This window comes from Nipponia nippon, unplaced genomic scaffold, assembly GCF_047370975.1.
Source record: "Nipponia nippon isolate SJK-2023a ecotype South Korea unplaced genomic scaffold, ASM4737097v1 scaffold_7, whole genome shotgun sequence".
NCBI lineage: Eukaryota > Metazoa > Chordata > Aves > Pelecaniformes > Threskiornithidae > Nipponia > Nipponia nippon.
The window spans coordinates 29,755,191-29,771,535 of record NW_028262391.1 but is presented as its reverse complement, the minus strand read 5'-3'; the positions used below and the strand labels follow the sequence as shown (position 1 = coordinate 29,771,535).

Here is a 16,345-nt window from a genome sequence, read left to right as displayed (position 1 = left end):
GAAAATGGTTTACTGCTTCATAATTTATCTATGGCCATGGTGTATTTGGGTTGATTGCAGCTGTTTCGGGGGGGGGAAAAAGAAAGTTTCTTCTGCACAGCGGCACTGTCCTGTTCCTCAGCCAGATTTTGGCTCTCTGGGCACACAAACTGAGTGAGGAACAGAATGCTGTTGTCATTAGGAAAGGTGGGTGAGAGATGGATTTAGCTATGTTTGGTGCTACCTTCATGTGTGTGCCTTTTGATGCTGAAAAATTTTCAGAGAAAGAAGAGATCCTGTTGGATGTGACCTCTCGGCTTTGGTTCACCTACAGGAAGAACTTCCCTGCTATCGGTATGTACTGTGGTTGAGTCTAAGTATATCCTGGAATTGATGATAATCTGGTTATTGCTACCTAATAAAACAGTCCCCACAAGCCTACCAGTAATTTGCTTCCGATTATAGGAATCTGAAATGCGCTCCATTTAATTGTTAGGATAGACTTTTTGTTTATCTGATAATGAGAATTCCTCATCCCCTTGGGTATGAGGGATAACAGTGATTTTAAAAAGGACACAAGAATGAGTTTGGGAAGCCTACCTAGAAATATCCTTTCTTTGAGCAACATGGGAAGATTTTTGTACTTCGTGTTCATTAAATCCTACATAAGTCTAACGTGAAATATTATTTAATGATGGTCTTGGGCTTGAAGTGGATTAAAGACATGAAAGCTAGAAATATGATACAGAAATGACTGCCTTTGTGCATCTGCTCTGGACTGCGTTGGGGGGTTTTGTTTGTGTGAGTTTTTTTTAAAATGCCTGAAGTGGCTGTTGCACACAGGAACTGTAGTAATATGTGGAACATTTCCCAGTGAACTCGAAGGAGGACATCTTGGTTCCTTAAGATATTCTGCATGGTCACTTCTGTGGTGTTGTTTTGTGTACGGGGTGGAAGGGGTATCAGAAGAGATCTGAGAGCAAGTAAATGGGATTCCAAGCCCCGTCCGTGTTCCCACTGTCAGTGTCATCCCCAGCAGTTGATGGGGACAATGGCTCAGTTTGGAAAAGAGACTTCTTCGTAGCTGATCCTTCTTGCTTGTTCTGTTCTTTCTGTACTGGGAAACGCTTTGGCTAACAAGGTATGAGACATCTTTGATGCAGTTTAATCCCTTTAAATTCATGTTTGTGAGCCATAGTTAAACATGTGTTTGAAATTGAAGGGTCAGCATGCGTTTAACTCTGGCTCATAAATATGATTGGGGTTTCTATGTGAGTTATTAAAGGGTGGGGAGTGGGAAGAAATCCCATTTTCTGAGTCATTTCCCATTTACAGTATAGATACAGTTTGCATGTCATACAGTAAACCTTTTCCTTTTCAGTCTTTCTTCTCCCAGTCATCTCTTTTATTGTTGGCCACTTCTCTCTGTGCTTGCCTGCTTAAATATTGTAAGCTCTTCAGAGGGTAAGGGGAATGTCTTATGCTAATTTTGTAAAGCATTATCCATTCTGGATGTTGTGTATGTTATAAATTGCCGGCAAAATTATAGAAGATAGCTGCTAACCATCCAGAAGCTGATTAAATAGTTCTCTTGGGTGATTTTTCTCCCTCTGCTTTTTGTACAAAGTAGTTGCATGGGATTGAAAGAAAAAAGCAGCACTACAAAGACACTGCTTCTGCCAGCTGTGCTAAGGTGCAGCTGACAGCATGCTTGTAAGACAGCTCACTTGCTGTGGTCACACTAAATATTTTATCTATGAAGCTTGTAATAATAGCCAGAGCTTCAGTGGAGGAGCTGCAGTTTCCTTTTGAAGTTCTGTCAGGGAAATGCTTCCAGCCTTGAGGCCTTTGTCTCAGACTTCCCAGCGTGAGCTAACATCCAGCTTATTCTCCAATATTATGTAGGATGTGGGGTTTTTTTTGTTGCTGGGGTGGTTTTTTTGGCTGGTGGGAGTTTTTTTTGGCCTATGTTTTCCACTTTGGAATCTCATCCAGTCATAGCTGTTTACGATGTGGGAATTCTTGGGACTGATTTGTTTTGCGTGACAAGGTGCCTTCTAAAGATGCAGAAGTTGCCTGTAACAAGCACCTCTGTGTAGAAATGTGTCTCTGAATTGGGGTGGGAGTCTGCAACTAGGCTCAAGGGCTGTTGTGCTCCTGAGAAATTCAGCTCTCTTTCTAGTTGAGTTGTTTGGATTCCCTTTTGAAGTTTTTTTCCCCTTTCAGTTAGTGTTTAGAGGGTTTTGTTTGTTTGTTTTTAAGGGATGCCATTAAGTTACTCACTGATAACTATATTTTTGTTTCTTAGCCTTTGGTATGTGAGCTAAGGTAGTCCTTATTCCCTGCCCGATTTCTTGGGTGAACCTGCTACCTATGCAGACTTACAGTGCTTTCATTTCTTCTCCCTCTTGGCACTGTTTTACTGTTCATTACATATTTATTTTGTTTACAGGAGGAACTGGTCCCACATCTGATACTGGCTGGGGCTGTATGTTGCGGTGTGGCCAGATGATCTTTGCTCAGGCCTTGGTCTGCAGACATTTGGGAAGAGGTAAACCAGTGCACAGCCCATACTGACTTCCAGGGCCATGTGCTCCCACAAGTGCAGTACTTGTAAGGGCAGCAGATAAGAAGGGCACAGCTGGGAATTGCTGAGGGCTCATTAACTTTTGCTTCAGTCTTCTCAAGTTCAGGGCTGTTGAGAGAACAGTCTGCTGGAAACCCTCCAGCAGGTTTTTCCCTGCTGTCTACATCTTTACATAGATAAATATAGTTGTCCAAGCCTTAAAACAAAGCAGAGCCCTGTAACATGCTAGTTAAATCCACTGAAGCTAAGCATGTACTAGATTTTTCTTTAAGGGTTTTTTCTATAGCTGAAGTTTAAAAGAACTTAGTAGATTGATTCTCGTTTATAGTTCTTGTTTTATTTGTCACAAAGCCCTCACTTACTGAGTGTAGTCTCCTCTCCTTGAATAGATCTGTTCTTGTGCTTGACCCATGCTTATTCTGTAAGCAGCTATACTAGAGCATTTTTTTGACAGTTGTTGATGGCCTTTGAATTTGTGGGGGATGGTCTTTGTAGCAAGGTCACCTGTTTTCTCCCAGAATATGTAGCTTACGCCTGTCAATGAGAAATTGTAATACTATTTCCCATCTGTGGGATAGAGGTACAATTTGTGTTTTCCGATTTTTTGTTTGTTTGTTTATTTGCTTTTCTGTGGGTGATATTCCTTTATCCAGCTGTGAGAATGCTTACTTTTCATTTAAAATTAATCCTTTAGTGTTGGGAATGCCTCAGATACCTAGTAATAAGATAGCAACATGAAAATCAGGTCAGTTGATTAACACACAGGGAAGAGAACTGTAGCTTGCAGCCTCTAGTTGCTAATAAATATCATGTTTTGTTTCATATATCCCCTTGTCTGTCTTAGACTGGAGGTGGATAAAAGGGAAGAGGCAGATGGATAATTACTTCAATGTTCTTAATGCCTTCATTGACAAAAAAGACAGCTACTACTCCATTCACCAGATAGGTAAGAGTCCGCGTGCCGAAGAGCATGGAGATATTCAGTCTGGGTTTCCCATGAGTGTAGAACATCACTCCATGTTTGTTTTACTAGCTTAGCCAAAAAACAAAACAAAACAAAAAAACCCGAGAGGGTCAGGTAGTACATGATACTGTGCTGCTTGTTCTCTGACATGATGTGAAACTACAACTCTTTATTATGGATTATGATAGATTTTTAGTCTCGACTCCACTAAGGCCATCAGGTTTGCCTAATGCTTTAGGTTATATTCAGCATCACTTTCCCTGTCCTGGCTATCTAAGGTGAGAGGAATGCATGTGGTTGCTATTCTCACTAGGACCTTGTAATATGAGAAGATTGCTGAGCGAAGAAATTCTCAGAAGTAGCAAATGGACTAAGGAAGGATCTCACTTTGATATAAACTTCCCTGGTAAATAAGAGAGGCAGCCCATTCCAGTTTTTCCTATCGGATGTTAAGGCACCTATAGCTTCAGTGAACAGAACTTCAGATTACAGGGGTAACCAAACACTAAGTAAAATTTATTCTGAGGTAACATTGCCTTTTGAACTTCTGTGTTATTGCATTTTGGGGAAAGGATTTGCTTTACAGTCCTTCAGGATATGCTTCTCTCTCCCATCTACACTAAGATACCCCATGAAAGGGTAGCTTCTGCTGACTCAAAAATGTTTCCAAGTGAGATTTTTTTTTTCCCTGTTAAATACAAACTCTGATTAGGAAGGGACGCAGTGTAGGTGAAGTTATTTGCTAAATTATTTTGGTTTTTTTCTTGTGATGCAGCCCAGATGGGAGTTGGAGAGGGAAAATCCATAGGTCAATGGTATGGACCAAACACAGTTGCACAAGTGCTCAAGTAAGTGCTGCGTTTTTCCTTTATATCTTTTGAACCACGCGGTGGGGTCATTTGGTTTGTAGTACCTCCTAGCTTACAGTTGCACTTCAGTCAATGGGCAGAAACCTGTATGTTTTAATGCTGTTAGCAGGCAACCTGCTTGACCTTATTGACCTGCTTGGGCAGGAACTTGGAAGGAGCCCTTCTGTCATTCAGATGCTGGCAGGATGTGAGAGAAAACAGATTTCAAGTTGAGGACAACCCCCAAAAGTCTCTCTCCACATCCAACAAGTAATATGCTTGCCACTAGAACTGACTGCAATACTCTGTGGCAGACGAAAACCAAGTGTCAGAGTAGGTTATCACTGCCATTGTTTGGATGTCTGCTAGCCTCTGAGTTGCCTCTGCTGACCTGACAACAGTGTCATCATTATCAAAAAGGTGCCAGCAAGCCATCAAGTCACTAATGCATTAGCAGGGGAAAGCATTAATATTTGCTGCCTGGGTTCTGTGGTGACAGACAGAGGATCAGAGCAGTGCTGGAGCATGGACTGCCTTTAATAACTGGGACACACTGAGAAACACATTTTGAGAAACATTCTCCCTCCTGTCACCATTCTTCCCTCACTTTGATTAGATGAGCAGGTAGCTCCCTGGAATAGGCTAGGATTGCCTAAAAGCAGCTTTCCCAGGTCAGACCATATGCCAAATGAGCCCAGGATCTGGTACAGGTGATCAGGAGATATGTAAGGAAAGTAAAAATGATTTTTTTTTTTTTAATTTACTATTGTCTATTTTTTATGTTGCCTCACTTTCTGGTAACCAGCAGTTACGGAATTTGAGTTGGAGATTGTATCAGGGCTCTTGTACTTAGAAGCTGCTGAGGGATGAATTCCCAGGTGTAGTCCCATTTGAAATCTTGTTTATTCTTTTGGCCATAATAACTAGTGGTAATGAAGTCTACAACTCTGATACGTGTATAAAAGCGTACTTTACAGCATAATTGATGAGAGCTAATCTCTCCTAACCCAGTTTCCCCTCTTTGATACACCACCATCTTTATCTTGTAGTTGCAACTAATCCTTGCTTACTTTATTTTTTTTTTTCCTTTCCTATAGAAAACTTGCAACTTTTGATACATGGAGTTCACTGGCAGTCCATATAGCCATGGACAACACAGTAGTGATGGAAGAAATCTGTAAGTATCACATGGAGGTAGAATGTGGTATATCCTTCGGCAGCAAGAAGCCAGAAAAAAACTGGAGGGCATATAGTAGTACAACACAACAAGCATGAAGTAAATGTTCTGTCTTAAAGCTGTGGCCAAGTGTGCTGAAACCAGATGAGAATTGCTGTTCTAGTGCAAGGAAGCCCCTTGTTTTGACTTGTGCTTCATCTGATAAAGCCTCTGACTTAGCACTGTGGCCTCTGGATCTGGAGAGAAGGTCTGCTGACCTTCAGACAATAGGTGGGAGCTGCTTGGAAGGTAGTGTCAAACTTGTTTATGGCCACAGGTAGCAAGCAGTAAATGGCTGCTTCCTCTTTCATATAATGGGGTAGGAATGTCTCTGCTATTAGGCAGAGTAAGAAAACTATAACAGATCGCTGAAGAGGAAAATGAACAACATTGGCGGGGGAGGGAGAAGAAGGGCATCCATCTCTGGAGTGGATCTGTCATCATCTTTTAAGGAGTGCTCACTGGTTGTTTCTTTTTTTTTTTTTTTTTTTCTTTCTGTTTTTTTTGGTGCCTCCTGACAATAGGATGGCTCTGGAGGCTGAGTGGCTGCGCGATATGTTCATCCCTAGCATGCTTGCTCAGGCTGCAGTGCCGCAGTAACTAAAGCTGAATGCCTGCATCGCTGGTTGCTGCAGTCCTGCATGGTCCCAGCCACATAAGCCTTCCCCTTGCTTGCTTTAGACTAACTCGTGAAGCAGTGCGCTTACACAGCACAACACCATGCAATGTTTTCTGCCAGGTTAGTGTTCTGAAATGGCATGTAGAACAGTCCAGTGAGCACTGGAGCTGGTGCAAGGTTACAGGTGAGATTGTGGCAGGCATCATTTAGGCTGGCTTCGGCTGCCACGGAGCCAAAATCAATTAACAGGCCATTTGTCCCTAGAGTGCAGGACAGTCACTTTACAAAGTCACATCTCTTATCAGGTAGTCTCAATTGAGAGGCCAGGAAATGTAGGGTCTGATTGAGAAGTGTGTGTCTAGCCTTAGGTACATGTAGTCCTGTGAAGGTATGTACTTGGCTTAAGCAAGGACCAGCGTGAAAACAGAAAATGGATTTATCTTTCATCTTTAGACTGAAAACGTTACTTATAGAACTGAAGCATGCTGGCTGTGAGGCTTGGGTGTGCTGCAGGCTCTTGTCTATGTAGCACTGACTGCTCAGCAGTGACACTGCTTCAAGTAAAGTGTCCATACAGCTTGTAATGTGCAGGGGGTGTTAGTTTATTTTCCTCAAATGTGAATCATAATGTACCCGTTCAGGGCCTGAAAGCCACTGTATGAGTGGGTCTGATGTGTTATGTGTCTGTAGGTATGTGTTATATATATCTTGTGCCCCAAACATCTGTCAATAGTGAAGTATTCAGAAGTTAATGCTGTTTTTCATACATCTGTTAAATTCGGTCACTAATACTGTTCAGCCTAAGGTTCATAGGAAATGCCTTTTGCTACAGCAGTGAAGAAACATCCATCTTTATCCCTTCTGAGTCAGTCTGTTGCATCAGAAAGGGGATCTTAAGATCCTTAGGGGCATTGGAGGATCCTGTGCATCAGAAAGTGGTGAGAAACCAAGACAGTAAAGCCAGTACCTGACAGCAGCAGCCACAGCAGGAGAGATGTAGTGTCCAATCTGTTGGAATATGTTTGCAGTAAATGGTCTGGATCCAGCTGGGAAGCTTTAGGCAGGTTCCGCTGTGCTGTGGCACCATAGTGCTGCAAAGCCTGCCAAAGAAGCAAGGTGAATTTAGTCTGTGCCGAGCTCCCTACTGCTTAAACTTGGGTTAAATATGTTCACATCACAGTGCAGGATTGCCTGATGAGGAAACCTGCAGTGACACCTCATTCAGCAACAGCCCTGGCTTGGCAGCTGATTTCAGATCATCAGAACAGGCAGGCTACTGCAACGAAAAACCCCATGATCTTTACTGTTTTTAACAGGATAAATCACTACGAATAATGACTTTCAATTTTCTCGGGACCTCGGTAACTGTAATATGTTTGTGCATGAGAGATGCACATATACACCTTCTCCCTCCTTGAGAGACAGTACAGGGAGCAACTGCAAACTCTTCAGTGCAGGTTGTCTCTCATACTGAGGCTTTAGATCAAAGTCCTATTTCTTCTAACCTTGGGTGTAACATTCTCCTTGTTCGGCTGGGTTCGAAGCTCTTAGTAGTGAGCCAACACCCTGCTGAAATGGCTGGTGATGAAGGTGTTTGTTTACATTGTGTCCTACATGCTAGAGTGTCCTGGCATTCAGCTTAGGCCAGGAATAAATTAAATGAGCCTCTGGCATTTTGTCTAATTGCTTTGGCTTCGTGATTAAAGTGCTGTAGGTTTCTTTGGGGTTTGGGTTTTTTCTTCACACACCCAGCAAGTCATGAAATTGGCCAGTGAGACAGGTAGGCTTGGAGATGTTTCTGTACCAGAATTTACATAATCTGGTTGCATTACAGCCTGGCTGTGTGTTTGTCAAGCCTGTAGAATGAGGATGCGTAGCGCTTATGTCATGTGTATGCCCCAAGGAGTTTTGCTGCCCGAAATCTTACAGGCAAAGCTCATGCTGAAATTGCAGAGGTCTTTAGGTCTCTAAAGTAGCTTCTGAATGTTCCCCAATAAAATTTGTGAACGCTTTAGTGAACTTTAGGGAAATTATAACTACTCTAGACAGACACCATGTTTGTATCTTGTTACAGTGCTAATTATAGGTGAATATTTCCTGTGTTAAGCTATGATGCTTTCCTCATTCAGTTCAACTGTCTTCATATCCTCCATGAGCTCCTCTGGAGTTGAGTACTCCGGATTTTTCTCTTCCTGCCTACACGCTCTGTGAATTCAGGACTCTTGCCTGACCTCCTAATCAACTCCTTCAACCTTGCTGGCATAGGTTTTTGCTTAGCTGCTTGCCTGCTGGAAAAAAATTGCATTTTAACAGCCCACCAGATGGTGGCTGTGAGTACAGCATGCTTTGGCATAATCTTGATGTAAGCTTAGAGGAAATGCTGAGCCCTACCAGAAGCCCTGCAGGGAGTACATATATCACATGATCCCAGCACTGGACCTTTTTAAGCTTTTCATTTTATTAAGTGCTGTAGGCTTTTAGTAAATAGCAATTGTTGATCAGAGCTCGAATAGAATTACTCAAGATCTAGAAACGGAGGTTATTTCTGATGCTTTCTGCTCATGTTCCCTTTCTGTAGGGCGGTTGTGCCAGTCCAACTTCCCGTGTGCTGGAGCTGCAGCATGCCCTGCTGTGGAGTCAGACGTACTCTATAACGGGTACCCAGAGGAAGCAGGGGTTAGAGATAGGCTCTCACTGTGGAAACCATTGGTGCTGCTGATACCTCTCCGCCTTGGGCTCACAGAGATCAATGAAGCCTATATTGAAACACTAAAGGTAGGGGACCTGGAGCTGAATTCTTGGTGTTAAGGACCCTGTCATGTATTAAGTAATTTCTGGAGTTTGGTTTGGGGGCAAAAATACTCAGAAATAATCGTCCTATTTTCAAAAGAAAAATGTGTTTAGAGACAATCCTTGTCAAAGGTCAGGATATGGGTTCTTGCAGGCTTTAGTCAGGAAAATGTGTGGGGCTTTTGGGGGGTTGTAGTTTTTGGTGTTTGGGGTTTTTTTGAGGGTTTTATTTCACAACTTAATCTCAGTCCCTCTTTGTGTTTAGGTGGTACCAACCTGCTGAAGCATTTCTTCAGCACAACCGTAGTGTGCTAGGTCGCACCCTGAGCATGAATGAATGTAGTGTTGCACGCTCCCTGTGGCTCTGATGCTGGAGCTTGTACTGCAGACTGAGGCTAGAATTTGGCAGACTGTTGCAGTGTGGATTATCAGGAGGCTGCAGAATTTAGGGTGTGCGGAGTACATGCACAAGACAGGGTGCACATTGTCTTGCTGTACTAATGCTAGCAAGCTCTGAGCTGCATGGGTAAGAGCTCCAAATTCATGCAGAGTTACTTGTCCTTAACTCAGTAGATGTTGCCTTGGATACTACAGCTGGATAAGGAACTTAAACTGTTTCCTGAATGATTGTTTCTTCCTGAGAGCACTGTTGCAACCCAATGACAGCTCCAGCCACTGACTGCAGCAGAGCCAGGACTGGCCTGGACTGGGTCCTGGAATAGTGCTGCTTCTTCCATTTGGTCCACTTGTGTGTTCTTGTCAGCAGTTAAAGATGTTTTTGAACTGCTTCTGTGTTCCTTGAAGGCCCTATGTTGCAGCCTTCAGCCTTCCTGGCAGAGCTTCTCTCCAGAAATGGCTGTTCCTGCTGATTTTCAGTGTCCCCGTCTTTCTTTCCCACTGCATTTTTAGATGTTTGCCTTTGTTGCCACCTGCTGTCTCACTGTCTGTCAGCTGTGTGTTTTCTGTATTGCTTTTCCAGCACTGCTTCATGATGCCCCAGTCCCTGGGAGTGATCGGAGGGAAACCAAACAGTGCTCACTACTTCATTGGCTATGTAGGTGAGTGCCCGGAGTACTGCAAAGACTTTCCAAGCATCTCCCCGCAGCTAAAAAATGCTTGTCGAGCAGTACAGCTCTCCTGCTTGGTCTGTGGTGCATGCTGCAGGGTTCTTATTTCCTACTGGAAGCATGGAAGGCTGCTGTGGACTGAACCTCTTTGTGAGGACCTGAGTGATGTAGCTTTGAACAGTGGCCGTGGTACAGGCCGTAAACTTCCACTGCATAATGCTAAATCCTGTCTGTAAGGAGGTGTGCATAGAGACTTCTTCCTACGTTCAGACCTGACTTCCCTTTAGGGGCTTGGCTGGATTTAACTGTCCTTTAGTTGTCCTGTTCCTGAAATCCTACAAACTGTTGTTGTTTTACTCTCTTCCTTCCCTCTGATTTTCTCTCTCTGCCTGAGACCTCAGTCTGGTTGTGCTGTGGATTTCTGGGGCTGACTTGAGCTTACACAGAACCCTGGCAGGCATGTGCAGGAACAGTACCCAAATAGTGCCTGTGCCTTGAGCCCAGGGTGTCGCTGTGGAGTGGGCACCATGGTTTTGCTGGCAGCTGGCTCTTTGCCTGGATGAGAAGCATTTGGGAAAGCGGCTGAAAGCAAGTTGCCCCTATAGAACATGGGTTCCTATGTGGGGTTTCAAGAGCTGGCTCTGTTATCACTCTTCCTCCTCTTTGTATCTCACCGTTTGCTTCTCAGAAGACCAGCTTCTGGCATGGTTCTTCCTCTTCATGTCTCCTTGCCTGTCTGTCCAGGTGAGGAACTCATTTACCTGGATCCCCACACTACGCAGCCTGCAGTGGAGCCCAATGACAGCGGCTGTCTCCCTGATGAAAGCTTCCACTGCCAGCACCCTCCCTGCAGAATGAGCATTGCCGAGCTCGACCCCTCCATTGCGGTGGTGCGTTCCTGCTGCTTGTTTCCAGTCACCCGAAGGAGCAGGGTTGTGGTCCCTCTGTTTCACGGCTGTCTCTTTCACCAGGGAACTGGCAAAGGCAGTGGTGATGGGTTGGGTACTCTATAGGGATGCTGTGCTCTGGGCAAGTGCTGCCGTGGGTTTCAGTAACATTGGTAAAGAAGCTTCCCATGCAGGAAGTGGTTTGGTACAGGGAAGTCCCCCTTGAATGGCAATTAAATGCCATTCTTCATGGGGCAGTATCCTTCTCTCACGTTTAGTTTGGGCTTTGATTCCTGCCTTTTGATGGACAGATCTGAATCCATATAATGATTCAGTGTGGCTTGTTTTCTGTTGAACCTGAGATGCCTGCCCTTTGTTTCCATGTGGGTTGTTTCTGCCCACTTTTCTTTTGCAGTAGAGCAGACCGTTACATCGATGCTTCCAGCGCTTGGATAATCTGGTCACATCGAGCATATGGGGAGAGTTCAGTTCAACCGGGCAGAGTAAGCCACAGTTTAAAAGCAAGGCAACTAGGTGGTGTAACTGCTCACAGTCCTGGTCATGTTGCTTGGCGTTAATAGAAGCAAGGCCTTAAGACTGAAATGATCAATCTACAATATATAAAGATAAATTCTTTTTTTTTTCAGGGCTTTTTCTGCAACACAGAGGAGGACTTTAATGATTGGTGCCAGCAAATCAAAAAGGTTTGTGTTTATATCACCATGAAAGGAATATAGGGTATTGTCTTGTTTCCAAACCGCTGCACAGAGAGCATGTTCTCTGCAGCATGATCCCATTTTAAAGCATATGAAAACAGTTTATTGAACTACCAAAAAGAGCATAGCTCTGAAATACTGCTGATGATACAAATCAAAAATTTGAGAAACATTTTTTCAGCTGCAGTGAAGTCCCAACAGATAGTTATTAACCTTAAAGACCCAGAGCACCATGAGTACAGAGTTGTTGGTTCTCACAGCTCTACCCTTGCTCCACAGCTGTCCCTGGTAAGAGGAGCGCTGCCAATGTTTGAACTGGTTGAACGCCAGCCATCGCATTTCTCCAACCCCGATGTCCTGAATCTCACACCAGGTGAGGCCACGCAGGGAGGTGGAGCTAAGGGTGAGCTGGTCCCTTTGGTTTTCTGGAAATTGTGTGGAATTGCACAGTGATTTCTAGTATGTTCCTCTTCCACCTGGAGTTTCATCTGGAGCTCTTAGGTCAATTGGTCTAGTTCTTTGGCTTTCAACTTGTGGTTTGCAGATCCCACAGTGGCTCAGGATGATTTTTAGAATGAGTCTGTGAATGGTGATGGTCACTGAGGGGAAGAAAAAACAAGTTCATAAGCTATCACAGCAATGTGAATCTATGATTTGTAAAGGGATGTTTGGAGGAATCAAAAGGGTCCATTGAAAAGGCTGAAAACTGAGTTTCTAGCTGATGAAAATGGTCAAAGACAGGGCTGGTCAAACTTGGTTCCAGTGTAAGGCACTCCTTCCCTGTATGTGTGTGCCACTACCAATGTGAAAAGGAACAAGTGCTGGGCAGTATCTTGGCTGTCAGGCTCTGCTTATCATGTTAATATTGTGCACAAACATTGCAGGAGATAAAGAGCCATTGACAGCTTCTGCCGAGAGGAGTGAGTATGCGTGGACAAACTTACCCTGTCACCAGGCATTGGACTGTGTCCTGTCACTTGCATCTGGCACCCTGTGCTTCCTTGCTATCTTTCTCTCTCCTTAGCATGAACTTTCAAAGCCTTCCTTATCTCACTGTCCTTTTCTGTAAGAATGCTTAATTCCCTTAAATTGTCAGTTGCTCCTTGCCTGTATTAAATTGTCCCTAATTGCTACCTTTCTTACTCTTAAAAATGTTTTTGTAATGGGCTACTTGTCCTTTCACTTCTCCCTCTTCCCTAGCTTGTAGAGCCTCTCCCATCTGCTATGGCCATTCTGTTTCTCTTACAGTCCTACCCCTTGCTAGAAGGATTTATCATACTCTCGTGGATGTCCAGCCCCCAGCCAGCTGGGTTCTCTGCTGTATTACTAAAGTGAAGGGGGCCACTCCTCTGAGGGCCACCTCTGGAAGATGTGCTGCCAGCACTCATGGGCACTGCAGTTTGATCAAGAAGAGTGACATTAGGCATTTGCACACGCTACTGGGGGATTAAAATTTGTCACAAAATGTTCGGGGGGGCGGGGTCTGCAGCCTTGCACTTCTCCTCTGTCCCCAGTCATCATAGGGAGGTGATAGTGCCCCTGTACTCGGCACTGGTGAGGCCGCACCTCGAGTACTGTGTTCAGTTTTGGGCCCCTCACTACAAGAAGGACATGGAGGTGCTGGAGCGTGTCCAAAGAAGGGCAACAAAGTTGGTGAAGGGTCTAGAGCACAAGTCTCATGAGGAGCAGCTGAGGGAGCTGGGGTTGTTTGGTCTGGAGAAGAGGAGGCTGAGGGGAGACCTTATTGCTCTCTACAACTACCTGAAAGGAAGTTGTAGGGAGGTGGGGGTCGGTCTCTTCTCCCAAGTAACAAGCGATAGGACAAGAGGAAATGTCCTCAAGTTGCGCCAGGGGAGGTTTAGGTTGGATATTAGGAAAAATTTCCTCACTGAAAGGGTAGTCAGGAACTGGAACAGGCTGCCCAGGGAAGTGGTTGAGTCTTCATCCCTGGAGGTATTTAAAAGATGGGTAGACGTGGTGCTCGAGGACATGGTTTAGTGGTGGTCTTGGCAGTGATACGTTAACGGTTGGACTCGATAATCTTAAGGGTCTTTTCCAACCTTAACGATTCTATGATCAGTTATTGCAGTTTAGCTTTTGCCTGGCTGTTCTGCCAAGTCCAGTGTGTACATTCTTGAAGCCTGAGTTAATGTAGGTTTCTCCTTTACTTCCACAGTTTGCCTGTACATTCTCACCTGAATTTCCCCTATGGTGAAGTTGCTTCCCCTTTAGGTATGTGCTCCCTCCTCACCGTAGAGTTGGAAGGATGAACAGGAGGGATCAAGTACATTACCATTCCTCACAAAAGTACTAATTGCTTTTGGGAGAGTGCATGTTGTGTAATTACATTCCCCAGCAGTTGGATCAAAGGCAACTATAGGAGAAAACAAGTCTCTAATATATGGGGGAAAAAAATGTTCCCATATCACTTAATTGGGCCAGCAATCTTCATGAATATTAGTCCAGACCTGGGAGAGTTCTCCTATTTTGAGCCTCTTGAGGCAGAACTGTCTCCTGCTAATACAGAGCTGCTGCATAAGAAGGTTGTACAGAACAGTCATAGCAGAGTTGTACTGCAACTGTTGGGATCTGTGAAACATAGTGCACCTTCTGTGCACCATATAATTCTCTCCAATGCATTTTCCATGCTATTGATACATGCTGTTTCTTATCCCTCCTCGGAGCCTTCACTCGGGTGTGTCACAGAGTCACTTGGAACTTGTGGGCCCCTGACACTCAAATTCTGCTGCCCTCCAGCTGCTGGTCTCACTGATGCTGAGCAGTCAGTGCGTCCCACGGAGGTAGTGCTTTCTTTTTCTCTTGCAGACTCCTCCGATGCCGACAGATTGGAAAGGTTCTTTGACTCGGAAGATGAAGACTTCGAAATCCTGTCCCTTTGAAAACAAATAGGAAACTGACTCTGCAAATTTGTGTTATGTGTGGGGAGAAGGGGGGGAGGGAAGCTCCTTCGAGAGCCTGGGGCTACCGGTTTTCATAGGCGCTTGCTGCCATCCCCGCCTCTTGTCCATCCTGGCATTCTGTGCAGCCTCTGAGCGCAGCGCGCATTGTCTGCGTTGGGATGAAGAACCAAGGGGGTGTTACAGCCTTACTGGCTGGAGTCAGAATTTCTCAGCAGAAAACAGTTGCTGGAAGTGGATGCAGTGGTGCTTAGGAGTTCAAAGCCTATCTGTTACATCAGCAGGTCAGTTGGCCTTCTCGGGGAGGTGTAGAAATTGTTAGAGCGCTAAATCCTTACATGAGGACTTCCCTCTGAAGCTTAAATAGAGCCACCCATCATTTAGCCGGTGAAATGTACAGTTAATTCCTTTAGCAGCTTCTCTTCTCACTGGCCAACTTGGACTGCAGCTCACAACGCAAATGAACAGCAAACATGTCCCAACAAGACAGCTGTGAAGCCCCTGGAGTCCAGGTGGCCGGGCTTCCTACAGTACAACTCCTGTTCATGCTTTGCAGTACACAGTGCTTCCTCAGAGGTGTAGTACCCTGCTCCTGCTCACATCCTATGAAAAGGACGTTGAGGGAACCTGCAAGTGACTGGTAATTCAGTAAGCAAAAGGCTGTCTGGGAGAGTGTGGAGCAGACCCATGCTGCTGGGGAGGACATCTCAATCTCAGTTTAAATAACAGCAGAAAGGGGAGGAGAATAGAAAATGTATGTGTTCTTGCTCGGTAAGTCGATAAAGCATTGTGCTTCTACAATGGATTAATCTCTACAGCAAGTATCTTCAGGAACACTGCTTCGAGCAGAGAACTGGATTCCATAGTCCTGGAAAAAAAAAAGTCCACCGCTGGGAGAGGTGAAACAGGACAACTGAGATCTGCCAGTTGTGTGCCTGCGCCCTAGTGTGCTGGCATGGCGTCTGGGAATTAATCCTTTTGGTACCAAAAATGGGAGCTATGAAATTCCTCAAGGTATTCTCCATGGGTTGTTCAGCAGTTCCTCTAACTACTCCTGTTAGACATTCCCTTTCCAACTCAGAAAAGGTGCCTGAAGGTCAAGTAGGCTTCCTAGCTGCGTTGGTACCTTTCCTTTTGTCTTCTGCCAGCGTCCCGTCCCTGCAGAGTATGAACAAAGGTACGGTAGGAGCTAACCCAGAGAAACCCATTTCAAGTAGTCATCCCAAAGAGGGCAGTAAAGACAGAATGCCTTGAGAAGGTCCAGTTATACTGGAAATTTTAGCTACTTTAAGGTGATAGCTCTGCCTGGGGCCCTTCTCCACACAGAACTCAGAGAAAGGTAAACTGTGGAGAACTGTCTTAGTGCAAACTGCAACAGAAGTTGCTGAAGTAGTTTCCTTAGTGCATGCTGCAGATTGCAAACCTGTTTACAGGGCTTTCTTTTGTAAATTTAGGATTGGAACCTGTCAATTGATGCTTTTGTGCCCAAGGGTGGTGACAGCTGGGTAGAAATGACCCGTTTCCTGCCCCCCTCCCCCCCGACTGACCTACTGATGCTCTTAACTGTCCCTGTGCTATCCAAAAGCAGAGTTTTGAACTGGGAACCACAATGCTTCTGTCACTAAATTATTATTTGCTGCTTTCTGCCTGCTTCTCCTCTTCTCTCTTGTAGTTAGGGGAAGAGGCAGCAGAGGAAGTGGGGCTGTGCTCCATTCATCTGCTTTCAATTTCTGAATAAACAGATTTAAAATCTT

At 44.7% G+C, this 16,345-nt stretch overlaps 1 protein-coding gene across 8 annotated transcripts in view; it reads left to right on the top strand.

The window, feature by feature from the left end:
• ATG4B (autophagy related 4B cysteine peptidase) overlaps nt 1–16,345 on the top strand; it is a 23,217-nt gene extending 6,872 nt beyond the window's left edge. Inside the window, exons 3-15 of one of the 8 annotated variants that reach the window (XM_087738424.1) lie at nt 262–333; nt 2,432–2,530; nt 3,411–3,512; nt 4,306–4,378; nt 5,476–5,555; nt 8,792–8,988; nt 9,983–10,061; nt 10,815–10,960; nt 11,605–11,661; nt 11,953–12,046; nt 12,558–12,593; nt 13,850–13,905; nt 14,500–16,345. In XM_087738424.1, the coding sequence (XP_087594550.1) occupies nt 262–333; nt 2,432–2,530; nt 3,411–3,512; nt 4,306–4,378; nt 5,476–5,555; nt 8,792–8,988; nt 9,983–10,061; nt 10,815–10,960; nt 11,605–11,661; nt 11,953–12,046; nt 12,558–12,593; nt 13,850–13,872 (1,058 nt within the window). In that variant the 3' untranslated portion in view covers nt 13,873–13,905; nt 14,500–16,345. Of the gene's footprint in view, nt 1–261; nt 334–2,431; nt 2,531–3,410; nt 3,513–4,305; nt 4,379–5,475; nt 5,556–8,791; nt 8,989–9,982; nt 10,062–10,814; nt 10,961–11,604; nt 11,662–11,952; nt 12,077–12,557; nt 12,594–13,849; nt 13,906–14,499 lie in introns of all 8 variants that reach the window. The other 7 variants (XM_087738426.1, XM_087738421.1, XM_087738425.1 and 4 more) reach the window with 7 other exon arrangements.